Below are 11822 nucleotides of genomic sequence, written 5' to 3' on the forward strand. Positions count from 1 at the left end.
TGATAAACACACATGGTTGGACATTTACGCTCTCCCGTAAGTGTACTGTGATTGAGAAATGTCCTGCCCTTTTTTAATCACGCATGTACTATTTTAGCTAGAAGAGTAAGCAATGCCAAAGCCCCTCAATAATCCTAGTGTACTAATGTTTCATTGAGAGGGAAAAGAAATTCACTTGGGAAGTGCACATAATTGAGTGTATGGACTGTTCATGGCTGGTATTGGAGTCTTGCATGCACGTATAGAGGTACAAGACACGTGATGTCATACTTGTGAAATTAATTTTGCCTCAAGATGGCTTCCTCGATTTGTGTGCCAGATTCCTGATATCTAATAATTTTTCCGAGGTTGGCGAATGATAGTCTCAGGTATGAGTATTTCAAAAACTCAGACGAATCCAAAATCGGATATGTAGAACTTCGGGAAAATCCATTTAAAATTTCGCGATTAATTGAATCTGATTTGACAGTTTTTGCGACTTTAAATAATCTAAGGGTTAAAAATATTGTGATTATAAAATCAAATGTTAGACCTATTCCTGAGTCCAAAAATGTTCTCACAATTCCCATATGAAGTGTGCAAGTACTTCAACGGATCAATTCGGTTTTCGTTTATTAAGAAAATCAATATATATTTTATTGATTTGGTTTCTTAAAGCAGTCGTAACTTCTGGATACGATCTCCGTTTTTGATGTTTTTATATCCACGAAGTCCTAAGAGCATAATCTATTCAATTTGACATAAATTGGTATTCAAATATTCATTTTTAACTTCACAAATAGAATTAATTTTTGTGATTTTTGATTTGATCTTCGACGATAGTCGGTTTGTCGAGTAGTTTGAGCCGTTTTGAAGGTAATTATGACTATAACGTGTTCAATATATATTATAAACATAAAATTACATAATTTTGGTCTTTTACACTTATCGATCATAGTGATCTGACTGCCAAACACTAAACACCGACCTAATTTTACCAATTGTTACAATTGGGTAGGAACATGAGCATTTTTGTAGCGGTGAAAGTTATTGTTTTTCAAGTAGTGAAAACCAAAATTTTATGGTTGAAGGTTATGTAAAAATTTTGGTTAACCGGTGGTGCATTCGTACACATAAGACGTTACTCACACACAAGTTGATTGAACTTAACCTAATTCGGTTAGCATTGACACCTACCATCTACACGTGCAAGAGAGAGCATTTGTGCCGTAAGACTTACAGAACTTATAAGCCTTTGTATTTATGATCCACTTTCTTTTCATTCTCTCACACATGTGGGATGAATAAAGCACATTAAAACATTTTGTTAACTTCTTACGATCACCTCACTTTAGCATATAAGTCCTCATTCATCTTAAATCTCTTAAACGAAGGAATGAATGTATGATGTAGAAGAACACAAATATATACCCATTTGTCCATTTTAATTTACTAATGTTTAGAGTTTGAAACTCGTGTTCAAAAATAAAAAAAGAAACTATCATTTTTGAAATTAGTTAAAACTAATTTTCCAAGATCGTGGTGATACTTATACCTTAATTTGGCTGGGCCTTGAAGATCATGTTTCCATTTTGGGACGAGTGTTTCTTGAAGATCATGTTGTTCGCTGAACTGGTGACCATGTCCACAAGATGTATATAACCACATACAACGACATACAACATGGCTTCTGTAACTATTATTTTTAATATTTTACAAACTATTTGAGCTTATGTATCCAACAAATTATATATATGATCATTCGAAGATTTGAGATCATTTAAGTTCGATCTCCAACTTTTATCTTCATCTTCTCGAGAAAAGTCTTTCCATTGAGCTTACGCGCGAAAAAGTCTTTAAGATACTGTTCCATTACGAGTGTTTTATACAAGGGTGGGTTTCCTGTGTTTCTTATGAGGCTCTTCGAGGGTCCAACATCTGCTTCCAACTTTGGATTAAAGAACATGGCTAAAGACATCCTCTCTTTTATGGCATTGACAACTGCCCTATGCTCAATACTGTTGTATATACCATTGCTCAATATCTGCATATTATTCCCATCAAGCCTTTACTACTTTTCTTAAACCAGAAAACATCGACATTCAACGCATCTATATTCCGAATGAATACAATATTGTAACATATATAAGTATCAATAATATAAAATAAATGTTTCTAAGATTAAGACTTTTTTTTTTAGGTTTTGTATGATCAAATACGACAATTAGACCATAAAAGTTGTTAATTAATGATCTAATCAGCATATAGATAAAGTTCTTTTTATATGAACACAAAACGACAATCATACCCTAGACAGATTCTCCAATAATTGACGACATTTAAGATGTTTCCTGATTAAACAAATGTGATTGTCAATTTCATACATACCCACGTTTCAAAATTGACATAAAAAATAATACACCTTTATTTCTCTTTCTAACTTATCATTCGCTCGACTTCATTTTAGGTTTAACGTGAAAGCAAAACGACATGAAAAAAGGAAAATTAAAGAAAAAATGAACTGATTGCAGTGTATATAATTAAAGAAGGGCTAACCTCAAGAATATCACCGACATTCACAACGAAAGCATCTGGAAGGAAATTGACTGGGATCCATAAGCCATCTTTCTTAACTTGCAAACCTTCAACGTTGTTTACTTGAAGAAGAATCGTAATTCCAGCAGCATCTGAGTGAGGGGTAAGACCTACAACGAAATCTGGTTGTGGGCATGGTGGATAGTAAGTCATCCTCACTGATTGCATTCCATCTTCAAAAACTTCTAACATTTCTCCCTTTTCAATGTCTACAGCTTGCCCGATTAAACTGAACAACGTCATACCAAGTTTTTGAAGTTGTAGCATATATTCCTCAAGTGTATCTCTGTTGATATAAAGAAATTAAGTTCTTGAAAAGTCTAAAATTTTCATCATGATATTGTAAAAGCATATATTTTCGTGATCAATACGCTTACAGAAACGTGTTTTTACCATGAAACAATGTTAACAGCGTTAAATGAGTATAACTTTTGGCCATGCAACTGTCATGTCATCAGGTATGATGGTTAATTAAAAACGTTTTACTCTTGCCTATAGCCATAGCCGACACATATATTTGTTATACAGCTAAATATATATAACGGATTATATTTGGATACACGATTTAAGGTACGAGTTAATTAAGATCTATGATGTGTGTGTGTGTGTGTGTGTGTGTGTGTGTGTGTGTGAGAGAGAGAGAGAGAGAGAGAGAGAGAGAGAGAGAGAGAGAGAGAGAGAGAGAGAGAGAGAGAGAGAGAGAGAGAGAGAGAGACCTTAGTAATGGAGGGAACTGCGGAAGTAAGTTGGATTTTCTCCTATGAAGAGGATTGGTGATCATATAAAAGCGATCAGCCCAGTCCATTTTCTGACCTTGAGCATGGAGTATGGTTTGGCCATACCCTTCATACTCACCTCCCTTCAACTTATACCTCAGCTTCTCTTCCATTGGAGTATTGAAAAATTCCACCAACTGGTTTTTCATTTTTTCCACCAACGATTTGTCAACACCATGATTCACCAACTACAAATCAATTCAAACTTCCAGTCACACCTATAATATATATAGAAGGCCATCATAAGTTTAATTTGAGCTACAACTTAAGCAATACTTAACCTGAAAGATGCCCCATTCGTGGCATACAGAGCGCAGATGTTCTAGTTTAAGATCCATATTGGATCCTACCCTGATCAAATCATTCATGTCGATGACTGGTATAGAGGGGAAAGTTGAAGAACAGTTGTTAGGGACAAAGGTGGGTTCTAGATGTTCCTGTACATACTCGTGAGGGATGATGAGTGTGAGTTCTTTTGCAAGCTCTTGAACACTCTCATGGCTACCTGGTAATGGTTGCGAGAAAGCCATTTCAGAGTTTAGACGCTTTTCGTTTATGTTGCAAGTGGGATTTCACGTCGGATATGACAGACACAGCTTGATAGTGGATTAATTGTATATGTGGATTATAAGACAATCTCTCTAAACAAGTTTTGATTTATATGGTTTTAATAATTTTTGTAATATGATTGATAATGACAAGTATCTACAAAAGATAATTAGACAATCACTGTTGTGTTCAACTTGGAAAATTTTTATTGGTTCCTTTAAAAACTGCAATATACCTTATAGTAAAAGTATAATTTCAAGCAATAACTGGTATGGGTTTGTTATTGTTATTAGCTATTGAAATAAATAATAGTTTAGTCACTTCAATAATAATTAAATTGTGATCTACACGTACGGTGATAAAATGCACTACTACAAAATAAAACATAAATATTGTTAAAATGAAATAGAGATTACGGTCTTACAGCCGTACTCTATAAGAGGAGTTTTCTATTCGAACATATAATACAACACGACTATATTAAGGTAGTTTCCTATTCGAACATGTAATACAAAACTGTTGTAAAACCGTACTCTACAATCATCATAAAAAATGGTTTTTAGATAATACGGTACTGTTGTAAAATTGATACTCTATAATAATTATAAAATACGGATTTTAGGGCTTTTTTTTAAAGTAGATATATTCTTTAAGAAAACATATAGGATACTGCTTTTTCAATGTAACCGTACTCCTTATAAAACATTATAAAGTACGGTTTCTTATTGCCTAAGAACATTCTAAATAAATATATTTTATAAAGCAAATATAATAATTACACTTTTCTATAAAGAAAACACGCCTATAAATAATTTGTACACACAAACATTTCATGAACAAACAAAAGGTATATAAAAATCAAAACAAAAGCATGATTAATCATTAATTTCTAAAATTAACAATATCCAATTCAAACATCATTTTCAATACATTCAATTTGTCCATTCTAATCAACGAAAAATTAAATATATAAAAAGATAAATAGATCTATCTGGTAAATGTCAAACTGTAACATCCCGACAATGAGGTATTTTCAAATTAACCCTTAAGTATGAAGGTTTATGATTTTAGCCTTTGGGATGAGTTTTGTTTGCAAATTTGACCCTTAGTGGCATTTTGGTGACTTTGACCAAAGATCGAGTACGTTGGGCGTACTATGGCGGACCTTAGTACGCTAAGTGTACACCACATACGCATGACGCACATGAAGAATCCTCAAACACTAATTTTTAGGGTTTGGTCCATATATAAGCATTATTATCACCTTATTTCTCATTCCCTCATCAACCTCCATCTGAGAAAACGTCCCTCTAGTTAACCCTAAGTGAGAAGAGTGCATCTTGATCTTATCTTTGTGTTTTATGGTATTCCTTAAGAAGAAGGTGGTGGGAAGACCTTGGAGCTTGGAAGCAACTTGGATATGCGATTTTCTCCTTGCTAGCAAACTCCAGGAGGTAAAAAGCTCATAACATGATCATCTAATCTTGTAGATCTAGCCATTTCTTCATTTAGGGCATTTTTGTCCTAATTATGATGATTCTTGAGCATGACATGCTCTTAGTCGAATAAGTCGTCTTTTCAGACCTAATGAGGGGTGTTGAGTCATAAAAATGTGGTCTTGATGCTTAGTTTTCCCCCATGTATGCTCTAGAAGGTCTTAAGGTGTTAAGAAGATGAGATTTTGAGTATTAAGCACTTAATGGGCATGCAAAGTCATAAAGTTGGAAACTTTATGACTCTTAGTGGTATTTTGGCATTGGATCTGAAATTTAGACGTGAGATCTTAATGCATTAAGCTCTTATTGAGGAAAAAGGAAGTTTGTGCGTACGTCGTGCGTAACCCAACGTACGCCATACGTACGTGGTCAATCTCCCGACTGCGGTCAAAGCTTGAGTACCCCTCACGTACTCAGCTGAGTGGACCAAGTTGACTGTTGACTTTGACTTTGACTTTGAGTAGGGTTGACCAAGTTTGACTTAAGGGGAATTTTGGGTATTTTGAGCTATAGTTAAGCCTTGGTCTATATCTGTTGAATATATGATCTGTAGAGTCGGTATTCAGAGTAGTGTATTGTTTAACTATTCGTCAGACTGTGAGGTGTATTGTTTTCCTCACTCTACCCGTGGGTCGAAGGCACCAATGCCGACCCACTAGATTATTTATCCTGGTTAGGATAGTGGTATGATAGTTTGTAGCTGTACAGTAGATCCGTATGACTATCTGTATTTGCTGGCTTTGTGTTTATGTTTATTCACTGTATATGTCGACATGTCGTGTTGGGTTGAGGTGACCCTGCTTTGTGCTGGAGGCCTAAACACCCGGGGATGACCAAATATGCTGTAAACCCTGCGAGGGGTTCCAGTTAGGCCGACGGCCCGTGGAGCGGTCGAAATAGATTATAGGCCCTGCGAGGCGGTCCAGTCATGTCGAAGGCTCGTAGAGCAGTCCAGATAGGCTGTAGGCCCTGCGAGGCGGTCCAGTCAGGATGGCTGCTTATATTGTATGCTCGTTTATTATGTTGTGTGCTGGTACTTTGGAAGAACTCACTAAACTTTGTCTTACTGTTTTTAGTTTATCGTTTAAGGTACTTCTGAGGATCGTGGAAAGGTAAAGGTGTGATCGTATACAACTTCTTGTTTTTATGTCTCTGGGTCTTGGGAAAACTCTGATTTGAAATAATGCTTTTGAAACAATAACTCTTTTTGTAAACAATATTGGTTCATGGTTGGTTTTGAAAATTTTAAATTTATGATTTTTTGGATTGTTACAAGTTGGTATCAGAGCCTTGGTTTGAGCGAATTGGATGAACATTCGTGTGAATCCAAACTCAAACTAAGGAACTTCAAAAATTTTAAAAATGATTTTCAAAACTGTTTTCCAAAAGTAAACAAGAAAGGATGTGATGTGTATGATCAGATGGAGCCAATAAGTATACCCCAAGTTACCACACTGTTATTTGTTATGATATGGTAGAACAACATGCTAATTGTAGGATAGGGATCTTCAGGAATTGCATGATAGAATTGTCTGATGTATGATGCCTTTTTTCCTTTAGAGTTTTCTTGCTTATTGTTGTAGGACTCTTTCGGGTGTGAATTAACTATTAATTGAACACGTTAAGTCACATGCTGCATGGGTTAAATAATTTTAGAATGAAGGATTCGGTCCTATTGCGCAACTCTTGTCCGAGTCCAACCGTTGTAGGGTTGAATCTTTTAATCTAGGATTATTTAAGTTATTTTGCATGTGATAGTATTCATGCAGTAGTTAACTGGCACCAATGGGGGTCATTCGGCAATTGATGGTAGGGTGAGATGTGGACCATAGGATAGCCTAGGGAGTATGTAGTGCTCGTGATGTGTTTTTTTTTGTAGGTGTTGAGAGTATCACTATGAGTGAGTATGGATGTATCCGACCAGTTGAGTAATTATTAGCCTTCCTCTAGGGAGTGAGAATATGATGTATGCATATCCTAGTTATTGTATCTGTTTAAGTGTTTGTGACGCTCATTGAGACAAATACAAGTAGGTGTGGAAGGTATTATGTGCCCGTACTACTTAAAGCACATGACCTGTACACGTCTCAAGGAAGTCATAAACCCCAGGGCTTCGTATGTATGGAATGGTTATGATAATATGTGTATTGTGGCATTTTTGATGTATTTTGGTTCATTTCTAGTATGGAGTTCACAAGGGGATCTGGTTCAGGATCTAGAGTTGATGGTTAGGATATGTCGGGGCTGACTGTTGATCAAATACGGGAGATGATTACTATGGAGGTTTTACATATTTTGTAGGAAGAATTGTCTAGTATGGTGGACTGGATCACTCGCAGGCTAAATGCCAAGTTCGAGGAGCGAACTACAACTTTACAGACTGTGAGAGGTGCTACTGAGATGACTACTAGGAACATCTTGATCTGGGGACACGACTTGGAAAGAGAAGGAGGGCTCATTCAACGAAGGACGATGAGGCCGAGGCTACTAACTTGCCCACTAGGAGTCAAGGGAGCTATGATATCTGCGGGAAGTGCAGGGGAACCCATGGGTTTGCTTGTCACAAGTTCAAATGTTATAAATATGGAGAGAGAAAGGGCATGTCTTTCGTGACTGCAAGAAGGATCAGATGTGTTTCCACAGTCACCAGCTGGGTCATGTTAAACTTGACTGTCCTACATGGGTAATGGAGAGAGTGCAAGCCTAGATGTCCACCGTCCTGCGGGAGGTCAAGGTTGAAACACAAGAAATATAAGGTATGAAATTTTGATCCTTGGTTTGATTTTTTAATGAATATCCATTCATCTTGATGTGGGGACACGACTTGGAAAGAGAAGGATGTTGGAATAGTGTCTAAGGCTGCAACTATATTAGGCAAGTATTTGACCCGATTGTGCATAGTCCTTTTGGGTTGCCTTCACCATAGCAACTTGATAGGATGATTTATTATGAGAGAATAAATATTATTAATATATTATGAGCATAATATAAGGAATAATAATATTGTTATTTGATTAATATAAGTCATAGATTAATTAGTATTAATTTGGTGACTTAAAGAGATTAATTAAATAAGAGGGTATAAACTGTTAATTATTTGATAGTTACACTTTAGACTGTAAATCCTTATTGGATGAAGGATGGACGGATTCTAGGGCTAGGGATAGCCTCAAATCTTCCAATGCTTATCTAAGGAAAGGATTTGGATTGCTTTAAGGAAAGATTATCCAACTAGGGTTTAAGGTGAAACCCTTAAGGAGTCTACAAGTATAAATAGACCCTATGGCCAAGGGAAATCGGCATCTCATCTAAAGTAGAGAACCCTTGGCCGATTTCCTCCTAACCTCTCTCTCAAATCATCCTCCTTGCTAGTTGGTGTTTGCAAGCCATTAGAGGAGTGACAATTGTGACTCTAGAGCTCCAAGACAACAAGATCAAACAAGAGATTCAAAGGTAAACTTCTAGATCTGATTTTGTATTGTTCTTATACCTAATTAGTTGTTAGAAGTCTTGGATTCAAAGCATGTTTAATTAGAAAGCCTAGATCCAAGCATTAGGGTTTTGCATGCGCACATAGGAAAGTTCTTATGGCTAAAACCCATCAAAGGAGGGCTCATTCAACAAAGGAAGATGATGCTGAGGCTGCTAACTTGCCCACTAGGAGTCAAGGGAGCTATGATATCTGCGGGAAGTGCAGGGGAACCCATGGGTTTGCTTGTCACAAGTTCAAATGTTATAAGTGTTGGGTTTTGAGCAATCTAACACTTCCTAAGTGTGCATGCAACCCTAATAAACCTTGGATCTATGTTTGTCTAAATACATGCAAAATAATAATTTTCCAAGGTTCATAACCTATCTAACATGGCATGGGGTACTTTTAAACATAAAAGAATTAGATGAGATTACATACCTTTTGATGATGAGTTTGAATCCTAAGGAGTTTGAGGGCCAAGCACCAATAGTGTGAATGCCTCAAATGGAATCACAAATCACCACAAACTCTTGGAAAACTTTGAGAGAGTGTATACACACTTATAAAATCGCCACACACAAAACCTCACACAACTAGTGCCACTAGTGGCTATTTCATGCAACATAAGCATGCTTATATAGTGTACATGATTAGGGTGAAACCCTAATAACCCATGACCTTTCCTTTTCCAAGGATCCATGGGTTAAAAGCTCCATGGATCATCCATGGACTTCCATATAAGCCTAGCCCATTAACAAATGAGTGTTAGCCCACACTATATAAAACCAATAGCCCACAATCTAATTAGTCTTCCTTTTAATCACTAGATTAATTCATAATTAATTTAAGACTAAGACTAATTAAATAACATGACTTCATATTAATATATTATAACTTATAATATATTAATAAACATATGTGTATAACTCTCATAAAATTATCCATAAATAGTTTGGATGAAATGCAACCCAAATGGACCATGCCGGGTCGGGTCAAGTATATACCAAATAAGTTATGGACTTAGACACCTTATCCAACAGACTCCCACTTAGATAAGTCTAATAACTATATTTGTGTATGTTACTTCAGGAACCAACCAACAATCGTAGCTCTCGAAAACTCTGTTAAACTATGAAGCGCCATTTTAGATAAGTGATCATATAATCCTCTGTTCTCATGATATCAGCCGGACAAATACATGGAACAACGTCGTACTTATTGTCTAGCAGTTTGTTTCCTGATTTTCGATTTGTTTGACAAAGAACTTAATCGAACACATCAATTTTAGTCCTGACCGGCCGGTACATAGGTCACAACAAAATCATCGAGGGGCCCAGATATCGCTTCTATTTCTAGAAGGAACAGATAAACTTCGACTCATATGCTTGTTCTACTACTTGTTGAATTGTACACAAAGACACGTTTTATAACATCAAGTTACTGATGCGTTTACGTGCAATCAATGCATAACCAACTAATAGGTAACAACTCATATCTCTAGGTTTGAAGATTTATATGATATTACCATCTCACGATCACTCGAGATAAATTCCATGAAGTGATACAAGTGAGCGTGGGTTTATTCCAATACTCATAACTTATGAGCACTCATGAATGTTGTAGCAACCATTGCTATGACTGAACCCATTTAGCCATCTACAAACTCGATTCATGACAGTCTTGATTCATACCTACTTCCAACATATGAACGACTGTGGAGTGTTTAAATAACTTAGTCATTCGGAAAGAATAACCTAGCTATTCTGGAAGTCAAAACATGCAAAGTGAAACACAATAATAATCGAATCCAATATGGTCTCAGAACCCTTTTGAATATAAATAGAACCACCTTTTATTTATCACCATATTGATTACACATTATTCATTGTATAATGTTTCAAACAATCAACTTAAGACTTGAATAAAAACAACAGTCGTCCCATACTCCTAGCATGTACACTTTGTTTTTCTAAACAATAGTTATGCCATACTCCAAGTATGCACAATATGTTTGTCTATGATCCTTACATTGTGATGTAGATCAATTGATCATGATTCCAATGATACTCATTTCACAATCCCAAATCCTTATTGTAAATGTGAGAATCCCCGATTCCTATCATTTACCAAAAAATCTGTTAGATTTTAAACTTTTATGTAATGTTCCTCTTGTAATGATTATGCACAAAGTCACCAAAACCTTGTCACCAGTCATTACAGAGTATTCCAAAGAAGGTCAACCTCTATGGAACGGAAGTCTCATATTCAAAGTACATTGCTTTGAACATCCTTCTTGCATTAAGGTTTTCTAATCTTACATAGATTGAATAACTTCCACCTATGGAGACATTTCCATATTCCCATTTTGACTATCACTTCCGAACAAGAGTTACTTCCTTTCATAATATGTCAATATGGTCCTTTCCTACAACTTACATCATACTTCCAACTTTCCCTGAACAACCAATCTTTGGCGAACCTCAGATTTGTCCTCGACAATTGCTTAATCACTTCAGTCATATCCAGTTCTAGACTTTTCCTTTCTCAATGCCTTAAGCATTTGGAAAATTTAGAAAAGATGAATATTATAGCACATGCAATCGATCCTATATCCGAAGCATATGGGACACGATTCATGATGTTTGACATAAAGACATGATACTAGACAAGTCTTTAGCTACAATATTTTTTTTTATTTGCCATGTTTTCAAAATTTAACTATGAAGAGGGATGCCGTAATCATAATCAAAATTTGAAAACGCAATATATATAGAATTTCTTCAAGTTGAACCATTCCAACATAAAATTCATATATATATATATATATATATATATATATATATATATATATATATATATTCTTGACTAAAGATGATTAAAATCTCAATCTAAGCTTTAGAATTGAAATGAAGTATAATTTCCTCTCCCTTAATTATAGCAAAACAACTTTTCAAC

At 35.6% G+C, this 11822-nt stretch overlaps 1 protein-coding gene across 1 annotated transcript; it reads right to left on the reverse strand.

Moving 5' to 3' along the window:
- Positions 1-1526: 1526 nt before the first annotated feature.
- On the reverse strand, positions 1527-3914 carry LOC145062513 (protein SRG1-like). Its single transcript, XM_079010108.1, has 4 exons — positions 3632-3914; positions 3291-3538; positions 2536-2860; positions 1527-2023 (listed from the first exon to the last, which is right to left on the reverse strand). Exons 1-4 carry the CDS (start codon positions 3878-3880, stop codon positions 1760-1762), a joined length of 1086 nt encoding a protein of 361 aa, XP_078866234.1. The 5' UTR covers positions 3881-3914; the 3' UTR covers positions 1527-1759.
- Between the last annotated feature and the right edge of the window lie 7908 nt (positions 3915-11822).

Source organism: Lactuca serriola, chromosome 7 (assembly GCF_051521515.1).
Source record: "Lactuca serriola cultivar US96UC23 chromosome 7, Lser_US96UC23_V15, whole genome shotgun sequence".
In the NCBI taxonomy this organism is placed as follows: Eukaryota; Viridiplantae; Streptophyta; class Magnoliopsida; order Asterales; family Asteraceae; genus Lactuca; species Lactuca serriola.

Coding starts and splice junctions, on each gene's coding strand:
- LOC145062513 (XM_079010108.1), bottom strand. CDS start 3,880: ATGGCTTTCTCGCAACCATTACCAGGTAGCCATGAGAGTGTTCAAGAG. Junction 3,539..3,631: donor ACGAATGGGGCATCTTTCAG/GTTAAGTATTGC, acceptor ATTGATTTGTAG/TTGGTGAATCATGGTGTTGA. Junction 2,861..3,290: donor CAGTTCCCTCCATTACTAAG/GTCTCTCTCTCT, acceptor TTATATCAACAG/AGATACACTTGAGGAATATA.